This window comes from Elgaria multicarinata, chromosome 17 (genome assembly GCF_023053635.1).
Source record: "Elgaria multicarinata webbii isolate HBS135686 ecotype San Diego chromosome 17, rElgMul1.1.pri, whole genome shotgun sequence".
Taxonomy (NCBI): domain Eukaryota; kingdom Metazoa; phylum Chordata; class Lepidosauria; order Squamata; family Anguidae; genus Elgaria; species Elgaria multicarinata.
This window is the reverse complement of record NC_086187.1, coordinates 27,256,618-27,281,613: the sequence shown is the minus strand read 5'-3', so window position 1 is coordinate 27,281,613 and position 24,996 is coordinate 27,256,618. Positions and strand designations below refer to the sequence as shown.

The 24,996-nt window shown below is 49.2% G+C and overlaps 2 protein-coding genes across 3 annotated transcripts; one reads left to right on the top strand and one right to left on the bottom strand.

The window, feature by feature from the left end:
• Positions 1-474: 474 nt before the first annotated feature.
• Positions 475-13,582, top strand: SHMT1 (serine hydroxymethyltransferase 1). 2 transcript variants are annotated; one of them, XM_063143246.1, is made up of 12 exons: positions 475-583; positions 3,093-3,220; positions 4,289-4,434; positions 4,518-4,633; positions 5,349-5,509; positions 7,180-7,261; positions 7,958-8,170; positions 8,843-8,959; positions 9,392-9,514; positions 10,275-10,391; positions 11,323-11,433; positions 12,182-13,582. In XM_063143246.1, exons 2-12 carry the CDS (start codon positions 3,116-3,118, stop codon positions 12,352-12,354), a joined length of 1,464 nt encoding a protein of 487 aa, XP_062999316.1. In that variant the 5' UTR covers positions 475-583; positions 3,093-3,115; the 3' UTR covers positions 12,355-13,582. The 2 variants fall into 2 exon arrangements, with proteins under 2 accessions (XP_062999316.1, XP_062999315.1); XM_063143245.1 differs by lacking the exon at positions 475-583 and adding an exon at positions 2,276-2,321.
• Positions 13,583-13,586: 4 nt separating this feature from the next.
• SMCR8 (SMCR8-C9orf72 complex subunit) lies at positions 13,587-23,492 on the bottom strand. The gene is made up of 2 exons (XM_063143238.1): positions 20,791-23,492; positions 13,587-18,981 (listed from the first exon to the last, which is right to left on the bottom strand). The coding sequence occupies exons 1-2, from the start codon at positions 23,145-23,147 to the stop codon at positions 18,528-18,530; spliced, it is 2,811 nt and encodes a 936-aa protein (XP_062999308.1). The 5' UTR covers positions 23,148-23,492; the 3' UTR covers positions 13,587-18,527.
• Positions 23,493-24,996: the final 1,504 nt, after the last annotated feature.

The following is a 24,996-nucleotide window of genomic DNA, read 5'->3' as shown; positions in this document are numbered from 1 at the left end:
ACTACTGTTGAAAGGGAAAAGCACTCTGAACATGACCAGGAACATTTCTCCCTTAGATCATTATTAATTTTTTAAAAATATTTTTTAATAATAATATTAATATTATTTTAAAAAAATACATTTTTTAAAAAAAATCTGCTTACTAAAAAAAAAAAAACACCCACGCTTCATATACCCTAAGAGGCACTTCGCCTGAGCTGCCAAAATATTGCAACACTCAAAATGTGCAACGCTCAGGCGGATTAAGCATCCTCCCCCGCCGGCTCCACCCATCCATTTGGCCAAAGGCAGCTCCGTGGGAGAAAGGCGCGCGGGGCGCCGTCTAAAACGAGCCTGAGCGCCCTCCGCCAATGGCGTGCAAGGAAGAAGAGGGAGGCCCGGGTCGCTTTCTCCCGATTGGCTCTGCCGCCCGACGGGGGAATCCTCCGGAACGCGCTGATTGGGTGAAACGCGGGGCAGAAGGTGCTGAACGTTCCATTCCGCGTGCGGGCTCGGCCTTGAGGATTTAAGCCCCGCGGTGAAGAAGAAAGTCTTTTTCCTAACAGGGACTTTACAGCGCGTGGAGGGTGCTTTGAGGGACCCAGTAAGTATGGGGTGGGGGGAGGGCTGCTTTCTCCCCCGTTGCAAGATCACTGGCTCTTGCGGGCCCACTTCTGGTTGCCTATTTATTTCCCCCTGCATTTGACAGATGTAAGACAGGCAGAAATTCAGCAGGTGAAGCCTGCTCCCTCCCACGCACCCACCCAGGGAAAGCTACACCTGTTGCATTTGCGGCCTTAAAGGCTGGGCAGCTCTCAGCAAAAGCAACTAGTGTCGTCTTTAGCCCCCGAACTACAGAAAGGCGATGTTTTGGCAGACGGGAATTAGTCTGTTGGAGATTAGAAGAGTTCTGGATGCACTTTGCAGCTGAAATCCGAAGGTTCTCCTTGCAGTTGGGTCTTACTGGGTCTAGCAAGAGAACGGTGGAGTTTAGATCTTGCACTTGGTAGCACTTTTTCTAGAACAGGCTGCCTTTTCCCTAGGGCAGTCCTAGGCATGTCTAATTAAAATCAAGAGATATCTACTTAAAATTGCCCCCAGGTAAGTGGATACAGGACTGCCGCTTCAGTTACCTTCCTCACAAGGTTGTTGTGAGGATAAGTGGGGCAACGGGGAAATACCGTATTTAGCTACTGTGAATCTGTTGAAATAAGGGTGGGAAATAAACCTAATGAATAATAATGCCAATGACTAATATCAAATCAGCACAAAAATCCATCAAATTAATATCCAGTATTATTTATTTATTTATTTATTGCATTTCTATACCGCCCAATAGCCAAAGTTCTCTGGGTGGTTCACAAAAGTCCACCAAAAGTCCCATGCTATGTAATTCTAAGCATGTTTACTCAGAAGTAAATCCCTCTGAGTTCAATGATGCTTACTCCTATGGAAGACCATGTAGGATTGCAGCCCTCATCTTCCTGGGATACTCCAACCAACCCCTTTCCAAGGCCCATGACCCTAAGTACACTAGAATGAGGAAAGGGTAGTCAAGCTGCTGTTTACTCCCTTTAAATCAGGGCTGCAAAGTTTAACTGGATAGATTACAAAACATAACACTTTAAAAACTGTCCTTAATTGGTCAGGTAGCAAATTAAAAAAAAAAATTATTATAAAAATAAATACTGTAAAAAAGTGCAGATGGCTGTCGTCGTTTTCTAAGGATGCTTCCTAAGAAATACGTGTCCATCTGCTAACAAACAAAAAAAGACTATGGGTCTTGCTTCCACAATACTATTTTTACCGTATATAAATGTAATCAGTAGATTAATCAACTAAAACTTATATGACTTATCGGCTGAAATGACTTTAATGGGGTGACATTCCTACTGTGCTCATTGCACAGTCCGGCTTGAGAGAGGGAGCGTGGTCATGTGTGGAAGCCAGGAGGGCCAGGTGGATAATCCAGGTGAGCAGCTTTTGACTCCCAGGGCCTGAGGTTGAACCCCCTTGTTTTAATACTTCCTGGGGACATAGCGGTTCTTATGTGGACGCTCACAACATTCTTGACGTTACACGGTATTTCAAAATGGACTTTAGCTATTTGTCGATTGCAAACGACACGCGGTTGCCCAATTAGTTCCACATGGCCTTTTGCTATCCTTGAGGAATTAATTATTAACTGGGGGGGGAGTTTTTCCTCCCCCTCCCTCCCCCCCTCTTAAGACAACCCTGGCTTTGTTCATGCCTGTTAGACTGCAGTTCCGACAGCTGTCATGGTGGGAGTCGGAGGGTCAGCAGATGCGGGATGTCTCGAGTTGCCTTGCACAGGCTAGCTTGTCAGTCTCACTGCTAGCATGACGGCTGGCTGACTTCAGAGTTTCAGGGGCTAGAAGCAGCTCAGCAACAGTTGCCGGAGAGCCAAGACCAACCCTCTGTTGTGCTCACATCCTGAGGATGCTAGAACAGAAGGACCTTTGATCTGATTGTTCAGGGTTCCCATGTCCCCCTTAGCCCAGGGGTGTGAAGCCTTAGGCCTGCAGACCAAATCCGGCCCTTCCTAGAGTCCCAATTACCGCCCACTTCAGGTCCTCAGATAGTAGTGATTTTCTGGCTAAAATGTCGAGATGGCTCCCTTATGGCTTAGTTACTCACAGTGGCAACTGGCGGGCCACTGTGGGAAATGGGCGCTAGGCTCTGATCCGGCAGGGTCTTCTTTCGTGTGCACGGGGCGTTTGAATATACGTGGGGCTGCCTTTGAAAACGGTGCAGCTGGTCCAAAAGAGGGCGGCGAGATTGTTAACAGGGACTGGCCAAGGTGGGATATAAACGCAAAAAAAATAAAGTAAGTTAATTAATTTAATTAAATGGGTTGAGGCGCTCCTTTATGAGGGGTGTCACTCGAGGCTAAACTCATTCTAGGTTGCAAAATGGCTTGAGAGAAACCATTCCCCCCACCCTAGAAACAATGACAACAATTTGAAGACAGAGATCAGAACTACTCAAGTAAAAGAATCTAAAAGAGGCTGTCCCATTGGATAGCATACTTCTTCTGTTTTAAGGACTTGGGATTCTTCTACAGTTCTTCTCTCGCATATCTTTCTTTCCAGCCTCCCTACAACCTCATACTGCCATGGCCACCAGCCCCACCAGTGACGGCGGAGACCACATAACTAAGGCGCTCTGGGCTTCTCATGATAAGATGGTGATGGAGCCCCTGGACACCAACGACCCAGAGGTAAGAGGGCTTCTTGTTTGGACGGTGACGTCAACAGGGAGTGGATGGCATTGATTCTGGCAGAAGAAATAAAAGGACAGGACTTTTTCCGTTTGCCATCAGCAGTTCTGAACGACCGAGGGCAAGGGAGCAGCAGAAGGCCGGAGGAGTCATCGACTTTTTAGCATTGTGACATTCATTGAGAGTGTTTCCTAATTTAGCCACCTTTCAACCTCCTGCACGGACTACGATGCAATGAGAACTTCATGTCTCAGGGCTTGGATCAACTATTCCCTCTCAGCCTCTGGCCACCATGCACAATATAGGAGTAATAACAATACAGGTCTACCTTACAGGGGTGTTGTGATTTCTTTGCTTAATATACCCCAGGCACTAGTTTTTGGACTGCAGCTCCCCTGGGACCCAGCCAGCCCTAGTGAAGGGTCAGGGATTACGGGAGCTGCAGTTCAAAACATCTGGAAGGCACATTTCCTGCCTTTCAAAAAAGTCCCGCAGATCAGCACATGACAAAATATATAAAATACACAATTACAGAAATATACAAAAATTTATATTTATAAATGCAACGTAACAGTCAAAAACATAAAAGAGCAGCATAAAAACCAAACGCTGGAGGAAAAGGCACACGAAATATCTTAGAAAAATAAGGATTACTGAGGAACACCCCCACCACTCCTTACACCCAAATGCTAATCGTCACCAAACAGGGAAACCCAGAGGGCAGGATTGGGACCTGAAGTGGGCCGGATTCGGTCTGTGGACCTCAGGCCTCGCAGCCCTGATTTAAACTGATGGATTCTGTTTAGTTATTTCCTATCAATGAGTTTTATTGTTTTCACTACAACGTTGTTCCTTTATTTTATTCTATTTATTTATTTATTTATTTATTTATTTATTTATTTATTTATTAGCCGAAGCTCTCTGGGCGGTATCTTCATTTTATCATTAGCTGCCTTGAACGCTATTTTTTAATGGAAAGCCGAGGTATGCATTTGGTTCACAAATAAGGGCAGCCCCTCAGAGCTTTGCCCAGATACAACCAGCGTGTGCTTATCCTGTCTTGCAAAGGTGCACGACATCATCAAAAAGGAGAAGCGTCGGCAGAGGCTGGGCCTGGAGCTAATCGCGTCGGAGAACTTTGCCAGCCGAGCTGTCCTGGAGGCCCTGGGCTCCTGCCTCAACAACAAATATTCGGAGGGATACCCAGGGCAAAGGTGGGTACCGGAGGTGGGGCAGGATCGTCAGCGACTATTACAGCCTGCCCAATACTAGAAACCTCTTTCTCTTTCCTTGTTAGATACTACGGCGGGACGGAATTTGTAGATGAGCTGGAAAGGCTGTGTCAGAAGAGAGCACTGGAGGCTTATGGGTTAGACCCCCAGAAATGGGGAGTCAACGTCCAACCCTACTCAGGTACTCCGGGACCAATCCTTGAATTGGGCGTAGAGGGCTGTGGGTAACCAGGGCTCATCTATGGGAACTTACTGATTTAAATTGTAAGCCCCTTGGGTTAGAGGTCTTCCCCCTGGTCCTTTGTAAAGCATCATGTACGTGGATGGCTCTGTGTAAGTCACCCCCATTGTCATAAGCTGTTTCTCATGTCTAAGGCAAGTTGGCTATGAATCAGAAGGTGGGGAACGCTTACCAAATTCCAGGCATTCAGATTCCCTCAAAAATCCTTTGGGCCTCAAACTCCACAACTTTGAGGTACACAGGAGAGAAATGTAGCCCCAAACACGAGGCTACGTTAAATGTGTGAATGCATTAAATTGTTTTGCTTTTTAAAATAGCTATGGGGTAGGGCAGATATCGGATCCTTTATGAGATAGAGGGCAAATATCAGATCAGGACTACGTCATACAAAGACGGAAGAGTTAACCCTTAACCCTTCCCTGTAGTGCTGATGAAAACTGAACCCCAACGTTGTTTTCCTCCACTGGGAAGGAACCTCCTCTTGACCCCAATAGGAGCTTTCCTCCCTGGGGGGGACAGCAGATTTGGGGGAGAAGGATTTTCTTGGAGACCACGGTGGAGGTAAAATGGGTTAACCTTCCTGCATGCCAAGTAGGCAGAATTCCAGCCGGCTGCTTCTGCCTGTGCTCAGTCAGGCTTCCTGTTTCCATTTCAGGGTCTCCTGCAAACTTTGCCGTCTACACTGCGCTAGTGGAGCCCCACGGAAGGATCATGGGCTTGGATTTGCCTGACGGGGGTCACCTGACCCACGGCTTCATGACAAACAAGAAGAAGATCTCGGCCACCTCCATCTTCTTCGAGTCCATGCCCTACAAAGTGAGTCCCGTTCCACGCCTGGGAGAGCCGGTTTGGAGAAAGAACCAGAAATAGTGTAGCTGCTGGTCAAAAGCAGAGTTATGGGAGCTGTGGTTCATAGAATCATAGAATAGTAGAGTTGGAAGGGGCCTATAAGGGCATCGAGTCCAACTCCCTGCTCAATGCAGGAATCCACCCTAAAGCAGATGGCTGTCCAGCTGCCTCTTGAATGCCTCCAGAGTGGGAGAGCCCACCACCTCCCTAGGTCATGGGTTCCATGATCATTCTGCTCTAACAGTCAGGAAGTTTTTCCTGATGTCCAGCCGGAATCTGGTTTCCTGTAACTTGAGCCCATTATTCCGTGTCCTGCACTCTGGGATGATTGAGAAGAGATCCTGGCCCTCCTCTGTGTGACAACCTTTTAAGTATTTTAAGAGTGCTATTATGACTCCCCTCAATTTTCTCTTCTCCAGGCTAAACATGCCCAGTTGTTGAGCTGAGGGAATTTGGGCATGTCACTTCTCTTGTTAGAATCTTAATAGCCCTGCAGTGATGTCCTGGAGCTGGGGTCTCCTGCTTTTTATTTTTTCCCATACTGTTTTTTTAAATTACTATTTTTCTGATCAAAAGGCTAGCGTGCTGCAATGTCATAGAATCATAGAACAGTAGAGTTGGAAGGGGCCCACAAGGCCATCGAGTCCAACTCCCTGCTCAACGCAGGCATCCCTGGTCCTGCATAAGTATTAAGAAAAACGTTTCTCTTTTCTGGATTGAGAGCAACTGATCTGCCCACGCATTTGCAGTGGGTGAGATCAGAAGAGTTAAAATTTGAGGTACACAGGAGAGAAATGTAGCCCCAAACACGAGGCTACATTAAATGTGTGAATGCATTAAATGTGAGAGCCTTTTTTGGCTGAATGGCGGCATAAAAATCCTTAAATAAATAAATAAATAAATAAATAAAAGGCAGAACAGCTTCCCCTCACTCAATGATGTGATTTGTAGTCAGACACATCTGGAGGGCACTGTTCTAGATTCCGCCTTAACCAGTGGATTTGGTTAGACGACTAGGCTCCTTCAGACTCTAAAATACTATGATTCTATAAGGGCGTGTGTTGAAGCAATCCAGCCGGAGGCTGTACAAGAGCTGGGTTTGTATTCTCCCCGGCCCTTTCCTTGGCACAACAGCCCGGCAGCTGATTCAACATGTGATTCCATCATGAGATCAGCGAGGCAGGGATCGTAGGACCTCTTGTACCCTTTTGGAAATGTAAGCTTCATATAGAATCATAGAATAGCAGAGTTGGAAGGGGCCTAAAGGCCATCGAGTCCAACCCCCTGCTCAATGCAGGAATCCACCCTAAAGCATCCCTGACAGATGGTTGTCCAGCTGCCTCTTGAAGGCCTCTAGTGTGGGAGAGCCCATTGAAGCTTAAGAAAGCCTCCATGCGCCTGGGGCAGAAGGCAGCTTTTAGCCTTCAAGGCCTGCTGGAATCTCGGGGTAGGATCCAACTAAAGCCCTGCTTAGAGTAGGCCCATTGAAAGGAACGGGACTTAAGCCTGGTGATGAGGGCCATCAGGATCCGGCTGCCCGTCTTCCTCCTCTGTCCATCACCCCTTAGCTTTGGAAGTTGGAAGCGGCACACCTGCTCAGCTCTTTCCTCCTCCCCCCCTCTTCTCCTCCTCCTCAGGTTAACCCTGAAACGGGCTACATTGACTATGACCGACTGGAGGAAAACGCCCGTTTATTTCATCCCAAGCTGATCATTGCAGGTAAGAAGCTGGGGAAGTGAGAGGCCCTCTCCGTGAAGGCTAGAGGCCAAAACAGATGTTACTTTAGATTTGTACCTAGCAGCTGTGTCTTGTTTTCCTTTTTTACTCAGGAGTAGACATGGGGGGGGGGGGGCTCGGTTCAAATTGGGACCATAACGTGGGCTTTTAAGATCCGGTTCAGGCCCCTGTGCCTACTCCAGAGTAAAAATGAATTTTAAAAAAGATGCACCTTCTTGATACAGATGTAAACTCATGTCTGTTTGGCCATGAGTGGTGAAAAATAAGCCAAAGGTGGGGGCGGAATCAAGGCTATCTTCTGCAAAATATTATTTGTAAAAAAGTTTAATGAAAGTGCCAAGTGCCTACATGTTTCGGACGCAATGCGTCCTTCCTCAGGGCTTATTTTTAACAAGGTTTTTGCAGTTATCTGCTCCATGATGTACTAGGGTTAGGGTTAGGGTTAGGGTTAGGGCCATGAGTGGTGTTCAGAAATCCCTCGTTAGAAGTTTCACACTTGGATCTGAGGGACATCCCCCCACGTCAGCAGGATTATCCCAGGATCTGGCCTTTTTGGAATGTCTCCGCTTCTCCTTGCTGCCTTCCTCCACGCTTCCCTGCAGAAGTGCATGGATCACCTGCTCCTCAATCCTTTGGGAAACCGGTCCCGGTTGTCCTGATGGGTTTCTTCGGCCCTAGGTGTCAGCTGCTACTCGCGGAACCTGGAGTACGCCCGCATGCGGAAGATCGCGGACGAGAATGGGGCGTACCTGATGGCTGACATGGCCCACATCAGCGGCTTGGTGGCAGCCGGTGTGGTGCCATCGCCCTTCGAACACTGCGACGTGGTCTCCACCACGACCCACAAAACCTTGCGAGGCTGCCGCGCTGGAATGATCTTCTACCGGAAAGGTGAGGGCTGCAATGTCAAACCAAGGGCAGTTATCCCAAGAACAGGGGAGTGGGCTGGACCAGGAGTGTGGAACCCCCCTGGCCTGGGGGGCGGGGAGTGCAGATCCAGCCCTCCTGGGCTCCCAGCCTGATGCTCTGAGATTCCCTAAATAGTAACGCCCCATTTCCTTGGCCCACCCTCCCCCGTCCCCCACCCACCTATCGCTCACTGGCCTTTGAGCTAAGAGGTTGGAATGGATCTCTGAAGCTACTGGCAGCAAGAGCTTTAAACTAAAATAGACTCGTGTGCTTTGTATTTCTGGTCATCGCCCTTCACCCCCGTTTGCTTCCAAGAGCTTTCTCTCTGTTTGAATTCCGCCCTCGAGACGAAAGAAATACAACCACCCCTGCCATAGACCCACCTTCCCCCCCCCCAAACTTCTGCCCCTTCAGATGTTCTGGACTACAACTCCCATCATCCCCAGTGGTTAGGGATGGTTGGGAGTTGTAGTCCAACCCAGACCAGCTTGGAGAAGTCTGCCTTGGCTCTGAGCCCCTTCTTCCGCAGAGCAGGGGTCTCTCTCCATTTCAGCCTTGTATATTGCTGATGGCCTTTGGAGCTCAGCCTCCGGCTCCAAACATCTGCAAGGCCAGCACCAGGAGAACAGCCCCCTCCCTTCCCTTTCTCTCCAGGTGCCCGCAGCGTGGATCCGAAAACTGGGAAGGAAATCCTCTACAATCTCGAAAGCCCCATCAACCAAGCGGTGTTTCCTGGTCTGCAGGGCGGGCCCCACAACCACGCCATTGCAGGTGAGAGGCCTTCTGAAAAGAACGTAATCGGATCATGAAAACTGGCTGTGGGGTGGGGATTTGAGAGAAACCTTCCTCCGACAGGCCCCTTCTGCAGCTCAGGCGCCTGCAAGTTCTCTGCGCGAGCCGCTCTGAAATCATCCTCTTGCAGCTCAGGCGTTTTTCACGTGAACGTAAGACGAGCCCATGTTGGACCTGAGCAAGGGGTCCATCTAGTCCAGCGTTTTGTTCACACTGTGGCCAACCGGCTGGCCACGGGAAACCCTCAAGCCACGCAGGAGTGCAACAGCATAACCCTCCCACCTATGTTCCTTGTACACGTTCATGAATCTTCTCCAGTTTGTGTGCATCACTTGTGCTTAAAGTGCCCTTCACTACTTCGCTCTGCCTCCCTGCCATGCACACCCCGTCTCCTTTTTCTTTTTTGGCCAGGAATTGCCGTCGCTCTGAAGCAAGCCATGACTCCGGAATTTAAAACGTATCAGAAGCAGGTCGTCGCCAACTGCAAGGCGCTCTCCAAGGCTCTCGTGGGCTTGGGATACCACATTGTTACTGGTAAGAAACTGCTATGATGCGCCCCGCCTCTGCCGGATCCTTTTTCTGCATCTTGCTGCTGCAAGATTACGATCGAAGGCGATTCTGCCTTGCGCCAGTTGCAGACTAAGCTGCCAGGAAGGTCCACAGGCAGCCACTGCTTTTACGTAGGAGCAAGACTGTGAACATGAATGTTTTGCTACACCTCGATTAGGACTTGTCGATTAGGACTTGCCTTGGGTGGTCAAAGTACTACTTTTAGATCGTAAGCCGGTGAGCAGGGACGGTCTTGTTTTACTGATTGCATGTGCGCTGCTCCAGCAGGCCTTTTTGGCTCAGGGGTGGGATAAAAACGCTTTAAATAACGGAAGCTGTATTTTGCCAGGGATGCCTGCCTGCCTACTTAAGAGCAGGAGTTCAGTAGAACAAGCCCGGCAAGGACTGGGTTCATAGTTAAGGGTGCAATCCTAGGTATGTTTAGACAGGAAAACGTCCTCCGACTCCCTGACTGAGAGATGCTGGGAGTTGTAGGATGTTTTTTCTGCATAAACATCCATAAGATTGCGCCCTAAGAGCATGAGCTGTGAAGTCTGTGGGTCAGTTTTCCCCAAATGGTGCCCTCCACTACAATTCCCACAGGCATACAATCCCAAAAAACATGACACGCAAGGAAAGAGAGAGGGAGAGGGAAGAGGAAAAGATGCTCTCCTTTCCCACACTGTTGTCACAAATTCCAGACAGCACGAATAAAATCACGGTTCCATCTGGCTTTTCTTTCCAGGCGGCTCTGACAACCATTTGATCCTGGTGGACCTGCGCAGCCGAGGCACGGATGGGGGACGAGCCGAACGGGTCCTTGAGCTCTGCTCAATCGCTTGCAACAAGAACACCTGTCCAGGTGAGGGTGGCCGAAGCAGAGGAGGTCCTTTTTGTGATGCTTCAGGGGGTGAAACATGGCCTGCGGCAGGCTGTCTGGGTGTGGTGCGGGCTGGGGGAGGTTGTCCTAAGGAATGGGCAGTGACCTTTTTGATAGATTGGACATGGGGGCCTTCTGCATGCAAGGCGTGTGCTCTGGCTCCCAGAGAGTTCAATGCCTCTTGCTTAACTAGTTACGAACTGCCTTACCCCAAGTCAGAGCCCTTAATCCTAAGTCAGAGCCATGATAGCACTCTTCAAGAACTCGAAAGGTTGTCACACAGAGGAGGGCCAGGATCTCTTCTCCATCAGGACACAAACTAATGGGCTCAAGTTAAAGGAAGCCAGGTTCCAGCTGGACTTCAGGAAAATCTTCCTATTAGAGCAGTACGACAATGGCACCAATGACCTAGGGAGGTTGTGAGCTCTCCCACACTCGAGGCCTTCAAGAGGCAGCTGAACAACCATCTGTCAGGAATGCTTTAGGGTGGATTCCTGCATTGAGCAGGGGGTTGGACTCAGTGGCCTCATGGGCCCCTTCCAACTCTACTATTCTGGGATTCTATGATCAATCTAGCCTGGCCCCACCTTGCCAACTCCCATGGGCAACTGCTCTCCAAGGCAGAGAAAGGTCTTCCCAGAGCCGAGCTCCCTTTAACTGGAAGCGCCAGGGATGGAACTCGGAGCCTTCTGCAAGCGAAGGAGGGGCTCTTCCCTCCCAGCTGTGCCCCCTCCCCATTTCTGCCGAAATTCAAGGCAGACAGAGAAGGAACAATTTGGTGATATAAAAATACTGAGCAGCCAGCCAAGAATCACGGCTGCCATCGGTTTTCACGGAATTCTCTATTGCATCCTTTAAGCCTGGCCGTCTTGGTTTTGTTTGATTTTATTCATGACTTCTTCCATCTTGCTAGGGGACAAAAGTGCTTTGCGCCCCAGCGGCTTGAGACTGGGGACACCGGCTCTTACTTCCAGGGGATTCTTGGAAAAGGACTTCCAAAAAGTTGCTCACTTCATTCATAAAGGTAGGTCGTGTGTGCATGTGTGTGCGTGCACTGGCTCCACCAGGGTTGGGGTGCAGGGCACAGGCCCAGGGCCCTGCAGCCCAGGAGGGGCCCCTAACAACCCTATGAAGGCAGTGGCAGCCGCTCCTCCTCCTCCTCCTCCTCCTCGCTTGGCTCTGCTAGTAAAAGGAAGTGCTGTGGCAGCTGGCTGGGCAAGGTTGCCAGGCCTGCAGCAAGCCAAAAGAACCTGTTTTCCCCTTGAGGTTTGAGTAGCAGCAGTCTGAACCAGTCAGACGCTGTCTTTGGAGGGATAGGGCCAATGAGGACACAGGAGCGGCAAAGAGGCAGTCCTCACGTCACGACCACTGAGCTTTTGTCACTCTGTGCCAGGGCGGCAGGACCACAGGCCAAACGCCAGCCCTCCAGCGTCGCCTGCTTTCCCAAACACCCTTTGGCGGTTTCCAAACTTCTGTGTTGTTTTTCCTCCCATTCTAAAAGTTGAAATGCCTCTGCTGAGGCTCATTTACCGTCAGCAAGAGCTTTAAGCTAAAACAAGCTAGTATTTATTTTATTTTTTTTTGTATTTTTGGTCCTGCCCCGCTGACCACGGGGATGCCACCTGAGAGCTTCTCAAAAATCGAATTTGGGCTTCACGCCGAAAGCCGTTCTGCACCCATTCTGCGCTTACACTGAGGTTTTCGTAATCCATCAAAGCAGCAAGCCAAGTCAGCCGCTGATTTTAATCCAGGTGTCTCTATTGCCCACCCAGGTATCGAACTCACCTTGCAGGTTCAGAAGGACATGAGCCCCAAAGCGACGCTGAGAGAGTTTAAAGAGAAGCTGGTGTCCGACGGGAACTACCAAGCACCGCTGAAGGCTCTCAAGGAGGAGGTAGAGGCCTTCGCCGACTCCTTTCCGCTCCCTGGCCTGCCGGTGCTATAAAGGGGTGTTGTGAAGCAGCCAACTCCAGCGGGCACGGAAACCCTGTCCTGGGATGGCAGAGTGGCCGCCTGGCTCCTCCTCCAGAGCTTCTGTCGCCCTGTCAAGTGGCCCTCGTGCAAACTGGATCTGGGAGGGACGAAGCCAGGCATTTCAAATGCTTCCCCTCCCTCCCTTCTCCTCCTCTTCCTTACTGTTCATGCAAGCAAAGGCTGCTTTGACAATTTACTCTTTAACCACCCTCCCCCCCCCCTTTTTTAATATGGTGCAAGGATTACAGAGCTCAGAAGGAATCCGACACACATCCAGCAGAGTTTAAAGCCCTCAATCAGTGGGGTTATTATTAACAGTATTAATGGACGTCCCTGCAAAATAGTGTTGAGCAAACGGGTCCCCTCCAGTCCCTGTGGATTGAAATCTCAGGTCAATAAAATGTAGAATACAGGATCAGCCGCTGCCGACAGCGACGTTGGTCGTGAAAAGGAAGTGAGAGGTTGATACACTGCCGGCGGTGACTTCCAGCTCCACTTAGATGTGACAGGAGAAGTCAAGCATGCCATGAGTAGAGATGTACGAACTGTGTTAAATCCCTTCCCTCTCGGTTTCACGGCTTTGCCAGGTGACTTGTGCCATCAACTCACTGACAGAATCGGAATTTTCTGAATTTCCCAAACTTGCCTTCGCGTTGGAAAGCGCACGTACAAATCATCCCCCAAAGCCAACCTGTTGGATGCGGCTCGTGCTTTAGATACAGTTCCAAGGCTGCCTTTTTGGCAGGCTGCAGGGATTTCAATGATGTATCACGAAGGAAGGGCCCGTTTTTCCCTTCAGGGGCCTTTCCCATAATAGTTACCTGTGGAATAGCAACTGACGCACGTTTTCCTTGCCGCCATGCCAAAGAATGAGTGGGGTTTAAGCAAACCATCTCAGGTCTCCTTTTTTGTAAAAGCAACAGCACAGATTACCGCAGGAAAGCAAGATTTGGTCTCTTCTAATCGATCGTGTGTCCTGCTGAGCTGCACCGTTTTGCATTCTCCAGTTCTCTCCCCCCGACCCCGACAAATGAGCCAAGAAGCATAGTCAGGACAATTTTTACTAAGCACAATAAAATTAAGAATTTAACCACAATATATGCCAAGGGTTATATAAGCTTTAAAAAATACAACAATTTTTTTTTTTTGTATTTCAAAAATATTTGAGCCCAAATAAATAATTTCTTTTTCTAAATGTACATGTTTTTCATTGTAGTCACTGGGTGTTTTAATATTGTTTGTCAAGCTCTTGTGCAGTACACACCTTAACAGCACTAACACACGGGAAGGCATGCTGCTCAGAGTTCTTCAACGACGACACTCCCCTATTTAGGTTTTTTTTCTCCTCTAACTATTGCCTACGCAAAAGTGTTGTGTACATACAGGTACGGACGAGAAACTTAACATGCAGTAATGAGAGAAGCCGTTTGGGGCGGGGAAAGTTCAAGAGATCTGCCGGTCCAATCCAGTTTGGGACAGAGAGGGAGAGACTGAGTAGTAGATGGTGGATGAAGAGAACAAGAGGCAGGATTATGGGTCCTCCACACCACCGAGGAAGGCTGCAATTCCTCACGTTAAGGAAGTGGCAGCGGCTCAACTTATGCAGCCCTCTTTGCCTGTGAAAGCAAGCAAGCACCGTTTCACCTACCTTGAGGGGCTGATTATGCTGGAGTTGTATTTCCTGTTGTGGCATGTTCGTCTCACCTACATATCCCGTTCCATATATATATATATGCTGCATTATAACTGCAAACTAGGTTGACTACTCAGTGATGGAATGCCTAAATGAAGCTCTAGTCCATAAGCAGCCCTTACTGGGTAAGGGTTCTGCCTCTGCCTTTAGCCCACCACACGCATTAAAACTGCTCATCTTTTACTATGATGCAAGATTGGGAGCTCCTTGCGGGCTCCTTCCTACTGCCACTCAAGTCCAATCTCAATTCCCTTCTGAGACCAGTGTTCACTCTGGTGTAGGGAGTCTGCCCCGAATTCACGGCTCACCATGGTTAGCTTTTAAACCAGGGTTTGCACCATCAGCGTGACCTTCCGTGTGGATGTAGCATTACACTACGGTTAAAGCTGATGAGGGATGGGAGGGGGGGCACGAGAACTTGCAGAGTGCTCGCAAACTCTTAGCTGTGGCCAGCAGTGATCATGTTTGCTCTGGCCTTTCACAGCCAGCAGGATGAAAACACAAAACTATCTTGTCTTCTTCCACAAATCAATGCACCATCTTTCAAAGCGGGCTGCTGCAGGGCAGCCACACCCACGTAGTTGGCCTTGTAAAGTTTTTCTGTTGGACGAATCCATTAATTCATTGTTGTTTTTCCATGGAAGAGGCAGTGCGAAGATATGAAATGGCAACCAGTCCCTAATGGAGTCAAGGACGAGGAAGGGGATTAAAAGGAGCGAGAAGGGGACACCCACCATAATAATTTTCACAGGATAGGATGTTTCGATGACACCAGGCTCTGCAGTGTTGCTGTTTTGTTAAGGATTGTGGCTTGTCAATGGGACTGCACCCACTAGCTGACCTTGCACCTACCTACAGGGGAATCCTCATAAAGATCAGCAGCAGATGCTACTAGATGAACAACAGACCTGCGAACAGCCAAGACTGACTTCAGAGCCTTGCAATTCATGGCTCCGTTCCCCTCACACAAAATGTTCAGGCATATCTGCAACGATGACGTGTCCTTTTATGCCCACAGATGGTAAGCAATATGAGAGCCCTAATCGCAAGCTGAAAACTTGTTTGAAAGACCGAGTTGATAACACCGCTGTAGATCTAGATCAGATCTCTTCACTGTGTATTTCTGCTAGTAGTGCAAGCTTTGAAAAGGTATTAAGATTCTTTTAAAGATATTCGGGTGTGGCTACGAAGAAGGTATTCTTAAGATATTCAGGTGGAAGGCATTGCCACCTGAGCTACAACAAACTGAGAATGGAGGGCCAGAGGTAAGTTTTGGTTCCGAGAGGACTTGATGAAGATTTTCTGATGGCTCCAAATAAAACAGATGACAGATTTCCGGGGGGGGGGGGGGGCAGGGGGTGGTGGAATAACTAAACAGAAGGCTACTATTGTATGAAGTAGATTTGTTTACCTTAGGAAAACAAGAAAAGGTTACCTCTGCTGAGGCACTGCTGACCACACGACAACCAACCCCTCTCGCTATCAAAGAAGAAAATGTCTAGAAATGAAGACTTGCAATTGAAATGTAAGGAAATGGCAAAATGGTGGAGAAGAACTAGTGTCTAATGCAACTCAAAGTGAAGGGGGCTCTTGGAGTAGACCTAGACCTTCTCAAGACCTCCCGATGGCTTCTTCTCCCTCTGATGACCTGACATTTCCAGCAAAGGTTGCCACGCAATGGGATGTCAACCCGCCATGACTCGGACACAGCCACGGCCAATGTTAAGGAAGGAAACTGGCAATGTGATGCCACGCTACGGGCAAACGTTCCCAACCCTCATGGTGGGGAGAGGTATCTTTCAGAGGAAGGAAAAATCAACCATGTTCCGGAAGGCTACTCTACATCTTGGAATATTGATACTCCTGCATAATCCTGACATGGCAGAGGGAGGAAGAGAAGATGAGACGCCTACAAGTTACCGTCTCCCTGGCTTCTATTTTTTTCCAGTACAAACACAGAGGGGTTGCAGCCTCTTCCATTTTACAGCACAACCCACAATCGGCTGCTTTGCAGATTGTGCAGCAAGACACGTGAGCCCGGAATGCTGTTTAGGGGATAAACAACCCAGCAGTTAACTTACGGGTTGTTTTGGGGTTAACCGCTGGGCTGTTCAGCCCCTAAACTATCCAGTGCTTCAGGTTCGCACATCATGCTGCACAACCTACAAAGGAGCTGATCGTGGGTTGTGCACTGAAGCAGAAGAGGGGGGGTTCCCACTTGCTGTGATGGGCTGTTGTTACATGCGAACCAGGTCAGACACTTTCTCCAGAAGCTCTCACTAGCGAACAGCGTAAGGTCGGCCTGGACGGCTTCCTCCATTTAGGTAAAGATTACATACAAGCAATTTGCGGGGCTGGGAAAGTAGGAAGTAACGCAGAGCCGATCTCTAAAAACCTCTGAAAGTTAGCTGCCTGCTTGACGGAACGACACGTGGCCTGATTATGCCAAAAGGTGGTACCGCCACCTGCTTTGGCCAGAAAGCTCCTGCTTCATCGTGGCTGACAATGAGGGCTAGTCTTCCTTTCCCACCCTCCCCAATTTTAAAATGAAGCATCAGGGCATGGTGTGGGGAAGGTCTAGTCATGCCACTCCCTCAAACCCCTGCCATTTTCTCTAATATTAAGTCGCGCGGTGTCTTTTCGAGGGTGGCCTCTACAAATACCCTTTACTTAAGTAACTCAAAAGTGCAGCACAACAAGGCGTCTCCCTTTGAAATCGAATGCTTCTTTTTTTTACATATAAATATATACAATAGTGCAGCTTTTGCATCAAGTTTACCAGAATTCTTAAAACACTACACCTGATACACAGTCTTGAAGCGTCCTCCGATACATCAGAAACTACATTCAGTTCCAGAACTCTGTCTCGCATAATCGCATTGAACAGAGGATTTAAAATAACATACATACATACATACATATCCAGTTAACTGTGTAAAGTTTGTGTCTCTCCACCCCATCACCACCAGCCTCCTGACAAGATAACTTTTTCTTTTTTTTAAAAAAAAAAAAGGGAAATAAAACCAGTAAGGCGTTTCTCTACCCTTAAAAGTTACAACCAGCATTAAGATGCTTATCCACAGCCAAGAAGCAGAAGCAGATGAGATGTGATCTCATTGGAGATCTCAAGTCTCTACTGGGCAAAAGAGAGAAAGAGAAGAGCACAAATTCTACTGGATTCAACCGGAATTCCAGAGATTCGTAGAAGGCCAGAACCGATGGCATCCGGCAGAGCTTGTGGCTCACAGGGAGTTTGGCACAAAAGCCCTCCGTCGTCAGCAAGCTACCTGACCAGCAACCATCAAAACACACAGCTACGGTAGAGGTAGTAGAATCGGTGGAAAGGCTTGGCGTTCAAATAAACAGAAGCAGCGTGGCCAGACAGAGTTGGAAACTGCCTGTGCCGATGTCTACGTCAGAGGCTGGAGATATAGCAAACAAAACCCATCCGCTGAAAAGCAGCATAGGCGTGCATGGGGGCAGGAGGCCTAATCCAGTACATTCATTCCCAATGACACCTGAGTGCTAAGGTTGAAGGAGATCAGCCGCTTCTAGAGACCTCTTCCAGTATGCCGGCGGGGGGTGGGGGTGGGGTGGAGAGAAACTGCACCAGTCTAAATGACAGCACGCCCATCCTGGCTGCCATCTTTCCTTGCATTCTCCAGTGCTGCAAACGCAAAGCTATAGGGGGACCTGTGGTTTTCCCTCCTAGAAAAGGCAAACCAGACGCTGCAGACTTCTAGTGCTCAGTGTTCACGCCACCGAGGCCGCGTTGTGCTTTCAGGCGTCTAGAAGGCCTTCACCACACCTTTGACCTGAAGAGCCAGGAAGTTCCTTGTGCGATTCTCTCTCAACGCCCTGCGCCTCCGTTGCCCAGGGATCCACAATTCCAGGAGCTGTTCCGATTCCCACGGACACTGCAAAGAGACCCCGTGGACGGGCCAGCTCCTGATTATTGCGATCCTCTTACCTGCTTAGATTTCAGAAGAAGAAAAAAATAAACTCCACATTCTGCTCCATCCCACCCTCTCCCCACAAAAACGTTAGGCTTGCTATACTTCTGAAAGATGTTTCTGTAGGTCATTTTAGTTTCTTAATTGCACACAGGTCCTCAGTGCCACCACACACACACACACACACACGCCAACCATGTGCCAAGCAGATTTCCAACTTCTACATAGCCAACCACTCCACAAAGATGCTACTACTCCATTTCCCCTGGCATTTTTAACAACCATTTAAAATTTGACTGCATCCCTTTTTCAAAGAGGTGCACCCGAGATTATGGAAGCCTCATTTTAATGAGGTTGGCTTAGCCACGCAGGGTCCGTCCGAAGGGTGCTCACGGACAAAGATGTTGACTGAGGAAACGTGTCGGCCTGTAAAAAGCCACAGGTGAGCACAGATGATCGCCATGTGAGAGGGGGCGCAACAGGGCAGGCTGGACACGACTAAATTTTGTACAAAGCGCTGGGCACGTAATCAAACCTGAGCACTGGGCTGACCCCCCGGATGGGGTCCTGAACATACTGCAGTTTCAGAAGCTCGGCGAGGTACTGGACGACTTTGCTATCCTCGTTTGCAAGCCCCAGCTGCATTTTCAGGAAGTTCAGCCGCCGAGATGCTACAGACTCTTCCGTCTCGCCCTCTTTGATGGGGAGGTGCAGGTGGTGGCAGAAGGTGTACAGAAAGGCCTTGGAGCACAGCTGAGTCAGGGCGGTCTGGACGTGCATGTAATAGGTACTTCCCCGCTTGATTTGTGTGCGGTGGTCAGCAAGTCGGGGGATCAGGGTCCCTCTGTACTGAGGGCAGCGGAGAGTCTTGCTGTCAGCATCCAGAACGCTGATGTACCGGCTGTACCGGCTGAGAGAATGCATCATGTTGACGCCCGCTGGAGAAGACGACCTGGAAAGGGAAAGGGGAAATCCATGCAAGTTCTGAGGTACAAGGTTACAGACATGCAGAACTCTCCCCGAGGGGCAGTGAAGTGAAGTGGCGGAGAGGGGTGAGAGCTGTGAGCCAGTTCAAATCTCGCTTAAGCCACCTCCTTGCCTGGTTCCTCATTTCAGTTCCAACTTGCTCTCCCAACAGCATTCACCAATTGCACTGTCACAGGGAAATCAACTTGCAATCGTGATTCCTGCTACTTTCATATTTAACCTCTGGAATTGTGTGTGTGTGTGTATGGGGTGGGGGCGGGGGAAGCAGGAAGAGAGGCCTCTGATTAGTTAGGAAGCTGACATGACCAATGAAAAGCACCCATATGATTGCGCCCTATAAGAATTTCGAAGCAGCTACAATAATCTAAAATAGTTTTAAAAAGGGGGATACATATTTAAGCAGCTAAAACAGGGGGAGAAAGATCATTTTAAACACAGCTTTACGCACAGCATTAAAAATAAAACAAGCAGCAGTTAAATAATAAAACAGGCACTTCGCCATTTCAAAATCGGTTTGACAATAGCAATACATGCACTAAGAGAGCATAAAATCTGTCTCTCATCATACTAGAAGTAAACGTCTAAAGCAGGGGCATGCAACGTGGGGCCTTCCAAATCTTATGGACTACAGTTCCCACAATCCCTGATCATTGGCCATACTGGCTGGGACTAATGGGAGTTGCCCAAAACATCTGGAGGGCACTGTGTCACCTACGCTTGGCCTAAAGGCAACAGTCCTCTATATTATTTGGGCTGGATCCAAATTTGGTCATATTTAGAGCAGACCCACAGAAATCAATGAGACTTTAGTTACTCATGACTAACTGACTACTACTACTACTACTACTATTATTATTATTATTGTTGTTGTTGTTGTTGTTGTTGTGCAGAATGCTGCAGCTCGGCTGTTGTCTGGAGCTGCCCCTTTCCAGCATGTAACTCCTCTGCTGAGGGAACTGCACGGGCTGCCTATTCGCTACCGGGCCAGGTTGAAGGTTCTTGTACTTGTGTACAAAGCCCTAAACAACTTGGGACCAGGATACCTGAGAGAGCGCCCGGTCACTGAGGTCATCCAAGGGTCTGCTCCTGGTGGTTCCACCTAGATCCATCCTCAGATTGGAATCCACCAGGGGAAGAGCCTTCAGCGTGGTGGCTCCCCTCCCGTGGAACTCCCTGCCTCTGGAGGTCAGACAGGTACCAACCTTGTCCAGCGCCTCCTGAAACATCTTTATTCCAAGAAGCCTTTCCTTAATATGCAGCTTTGAATCTCTGTTTTTGCCTCTTTTAAATTTTGTTTTAACTGTTTTATTCGGTTTTTATTCTCATTTTATCTTGTACACCGCTCTGAAATTTTTCAATGGGGAGCGGTATATAAATATTCTAAATAAATAAATACTACTACTACTATTTACATTTCTATACCACCCCATAGCTGAAGCTCTCTGGGTGGTTTACACACCCCAAGCATGTGGTACTCAGAGGAAGATTGCGTCTGATTATGAAGGTGCCAATTGACTATTATAGCAACCCCCCCACCTCACCCCAAGTTCTACTATTATAAGAGAGGAAGAGGAGCGTCTTTCTAGCCACTCTCCATATTGTGTACGGCGATGATCTAGGTCAGCCTTCCTCAACCTGGGGCGCTCCAGATGTGTTGGACTGCACCTCCCAGAATGCCCCAGCCATGGCTGGGGCATTCTGGGAGTTGCAGTCCAACACATCTGGAGCGCCCCAGGTTGAGGAAGGCTGATCTAGGTGGATTGATTCTTTTTACCTCTGCAATCCAATCAGCTTCCACTTCTGAAAATCCGTGACGTGCAAAGGAGACGTGGCCCAGTGCTTCACAGGCTTGGCGTATGCCCCGCAATTCGGAACAAAAATGGAGAGTGCAGCTATGAGTTTATCTACAATTGACTTGTCTTCCCCCAGCACGATCAGTGTCCTGCCGCTCAGCAGAGAATAAATGGCCGGGTGAGCAAAGGGATACTGCCGGATGAACCGCAAGGCGTTCTGCCCTGCCTTTTTCTTGTGCCTTTCTCCGGAGTGACCACTGAAGGGAGCAGGGGATGGAGTCCGGTCCGAGCTTGTAGACGCTGTGCTGCTTATGTAGCTCGTGGAGTCTGAACATTTATCCAGGCTCATTTTACTCGTGTCTCTGCTGCTTGAGAGATAATGTGGATCGAGTTCATAAGTGAGGAGGCCTCCCAAGACGCCATCATGGGAAGAATAGTCCGTGAAGTTCACATGAAATCCCTGGTCCCCCTGCCTGTATGGCTGGGGTGGGATACTGACCACACCATCATCATCGCCATGTCTTGGGGCCAAGTCAGTCCGAGGCTCGAGGAAATTTGGACTCTCTTTTCCAATGCAACAGGCTGAATCCACGGGGAGTCTGTTTTCCGGTTCAGGATTGCTGTCTATCTCCTCAGTGTTGTCTGGATTTAAATCGGGGCTGAAGTGAAGACCTTCATCTTCTTCATCCACATAAGGCTCTTCATTAATGGCACTTGGGTAGCTTGCTTTAAAGTCGTCTGGAATCAGCGCTTCCGAGGGACACGTGCTGAGGACCTCGATGCTGTCCTCACTCACGGTCCTTCTACTGGCTGCTTTGCTCCTCACCACTTGTGGACTCGGGTGGGATTGTGGCAAGCTTGCCTGACTTTCGGACTGAGTCGAGGCAGTGGCAGACTTCTCTGTTCCCAAAACCTCAATGCTTTCTCCGCTACTGACGCTTCCTTTAAGATCTGCATCGAGATACTCAGTTTTGTCCTGATGGTCGTAAGTAATAGGGTCAGTGACTTCTGTCTCTTGGGTGTCTTCAATCTCTTGATCCATCTTGATAGGAACAGACTCAACACTGGATTTGTAAGATCCCAAGCTGACTAACCTTTTAGGAATAGCACAGACTTCCAAACATTTCACATCGGTGTTGCCCGTATTAGATCCCTCGTATCCATTCAACTGCCTTTCAGGCTGCCTTTCATCGACAAGGAATAACTCTTCAAAAAGGAAGTTGGTCACAGCTTGTTGCTTTAAAAGTGCTCTACTGATCTGATTGATCAAGAGATAGCAAACATCACCTCTGAACGTTTTCTCAATTTGATGCAACTGATCTAGAGTCTGAGTGAAAAAATAAATATCGCACAGTTCCTGAAGGGTCTTGAGTTTTTTGTCAAAGCACTTGGCAGATTTTGCCTTGATGAGCTTTGGGATGTAAGAGGGCTGCGGAGGATAAAGGTGGGTTTCACTAGGTTCATCAGGTTTCGAGGTAGTCAATCCTTGTTCTGCACTCTCATCAACTTGCTCTATTGCACACTCTGGCTCGTAAGGATGAAAGTCAGAATCTTTCAGCTTACTATAAGGATACGATCTAATTTGTTTTAAAAGATCTTGATGCTCAATGATAGATTTTTCGACACTGGCCAGTTCGTTCGCTTTCTCAATGGCTTGAGTGGTGTAGTACCCTTTCTCGTTGTTTTTCTTCTGGATCTCGGTTTCATTGTGCAAAACAGTTCTAGTGTAATCCAGGTCTTTCAGCTTTTTTTCCAGTTCATTGGCAAACGCTTTCCGGTTGCCTGTCTTTAGACACTCTGAAGCTTTTGAGAACTCCACGGAAAGCTCTTGAAACATCTGCATAATTTTGTGTTCGTCGGCAGAAATGTAGGCCATGCAGAAAGGCCTGACAAAGCCCCTCGCTTCGAGATCGTAGAGAGTTAGGTGATGGACGTAAGCGAAAGCCCCTTCCTTGGAATCTCCCAGCACTACTTTGGAATCCTCCACAAAGTTCAGCTTTGGGTAAGGACACCCGGGAGGGTGCCCCACAAAGGAGGCCTGATAGTCCACCGACATGATGCGGAGGGAAAAATAGTTGAGATCGAACGTGCCGGAAACTTTGGCATCATCTGGGATGGTGAGCAAAGGCTGAGGCCCCACTTGCTCTGAGAATTCCGAGATAAGGATGAAGTCCCGGGTGAACTTGGCGCCCGAGAGCTTGGACCAGGGGTTGGACCCATGGCTGGCAAAAGGGAAGAGCGGGACAGAGTATTCCTCGGGCAAGGCCGGCTCATTGTACGCCTCCTCTTCGTACTCCTCTTCTTTGGTAAATGCCACCACGTCTGGGGCGCTGATCATATTTCCAGGTGGGGCCGGTGAAGGGGCATGGAGAAAGCAGAGCCTGTCTCTTGTCCACTGACACTCAAACAGAAGCCATGGAGGGCGGAGGAGGCTGTGGGAGCGGAGGGGCCCTTCGGTCCCTTTTCTAGCCTTGACTTCCCTTGCCTGGCAGGTGGCCCTTTACCCTACGCCTGAGGAAGCCTATTGCACTCCCTTCTTCACCTCCCTGCCAAAGAGGCCACTTTTGCACACACACACACGCTTTTCTCTGTCCAGGGGGTCACTTGGCCCTCACCTGAGGGGAGAGGCTGCGTGTGTGGGGGTCAATCCTCTCCACCGAGTGGAGCTGTCGAAGCAAGCCTCTTCATGCTGGGGTCGGATTCCGCCCACCCCCACCCCCACCCCCACCCACCCCTTCAGCCCCCCTCCCCAATTGAGAATGCCCTTGAGTTCAGCTGCCCCCAAGTCCAGCCGACCTGCCCCGACCAATCCCCCAGGAGCGTCCAGGGGTTAGAGGGGGCGCCTCTCCTCCTCGTCCCCCCACCCCCAGCCTCGACTTTCCCTTCCTGGGAAATGGGCCCCTCGCCCCCTCTTCCGAACCTCTCCTTCCCCCCCCCGCTCCGCCCTCGTCTCAAATCGGTGGGCGCTAGGACCTCCCCCGACCCCCGACCCCCCGCTCCGTCTCGCCCCGCTTCCCTCTGCCCCGCGCCTCCGGCAGGAACCGTCACTTCCCCCTCACAGCCACCGCTGCCTGCCAGCCATCTTGGAGTCACATGACCTGCTGGGATGTGACCCCTGACCCCGGAAACAAATTTCCCTCAAACAGAATATCGTAAAAAAATTAAAAGTATATATATATATACACACACACACACACACACACACACATATATATATATATATATATATTGGAGAAGGAGATATATATAAATATATATATATATATATATATATATATATTGAAATAAATATATAAATTAAAATGAAGTAATATATGAAGTAACCTCAGGGCACTCTGGGGGTTGTAGTTCCCGCCTATTCTTTCTAACCTGTCCCCTCACCTTTTTTTTTTTGACTTTTTTTTTTGTACGACAAGATAGTAAAATCAAGAAGATATCTATTCAATCAGTCATACCCGAAAATAAGATTAAAACAAACATTTTTATAGGTTTTGATTTAATCTCCGTAGTACGTCACTGCCGCGGGGTATTCTGGGGGTTGTAGTTTTGACAGGCGCCAGCGCCCCACTCGGCCGCCTCTTTCGAGTACCTTTTTCTTTTCTTTCCTCCGCCAGTTCACGTCAAGCCGTAAAGCGAGCGAAATGGTAAACAAACCCAGCTCCCGCCCGCCAATCGCCTTCGCTTCTGGCGTTTACGACGGTGCCTGGCGCGGAATACGGTTGGCGCGCGGGAAAAGACGAGTCTGTGGAGAAGGGAGGGGGACAGAGAAGCTGGGGCTGGGGCGGGGGGTCGCTTCAAGAAAGAGAGGGGGGCGGGAGGAGCCCCCGGGCTGAGGTGAAGTCAGGGAGGGGGGGCTCTGAGGAAGAAAAAGGGGGTGCAATAGAGGAGAGAACAGGCCGGGGGGGGTCCAAGCAGAGGGGGAGGGGCGCCTCTAGTCTGTGTGAAGCACTCAAAGGGAGTCGGGGGGGGGGCGAATAGAAGGCCAGAGGGGTGAGGAGCAGGCAGAGAAAAGTGACAGCTGAGGTGTGTGTGGGGGGGAAGGGTTTTTTTGGAGGGGGGAGCATGAAAAAGAAGACCAGGGGGACAAACAAGTTGGAAAAGGCCTGGCCTTTTTTAGGATGCAATAAAGGAGAAGTTGAGTGGCAGCTGGATTAGAGGCTGGGGAGAAAAGGCAGGAATAGGATTGA

Excerpts from the sequence above, each read along its gene's own strand:
- SHMT1 (XM_063143245.1), top strand. The coding sequence starts at position 2,291 with ATGTCTCGAGTTGCCTTGCACAGGCTAGCTT. Across the intron at positions 2,322-3,092 it reads TGCCTTGCACAGGCTAGCTT|CCTCCCTACAACCTCATACT; the intron begins GTCAGTCTCACT and ends CTTTCTTTCCAG. Across the intron at positions 5,510-7,179 it reads TCGAGTCCATGCCCTACAAA|GTTAACCCTGAAACGGGCTA; the intron begins GTGAGTCCCGTT and ends CCTCCTCCTCAG.
- SMCR8 (XM_063143238.1), bottom strand. The coding sequence starts at position 23,147 with ATGATCAGCGCCCCAGACGTGGTGGCATTTACCAAAGAAGAGGAGTAC. Across the intron at positions 18,982-20,790 it reads AAGCTGATTGGATTGCAGAG|GTCGTCTTCTCCAGCGGGCG; the intron begins GTAAAAAGAATC and ends TTCCCTTTCCAG.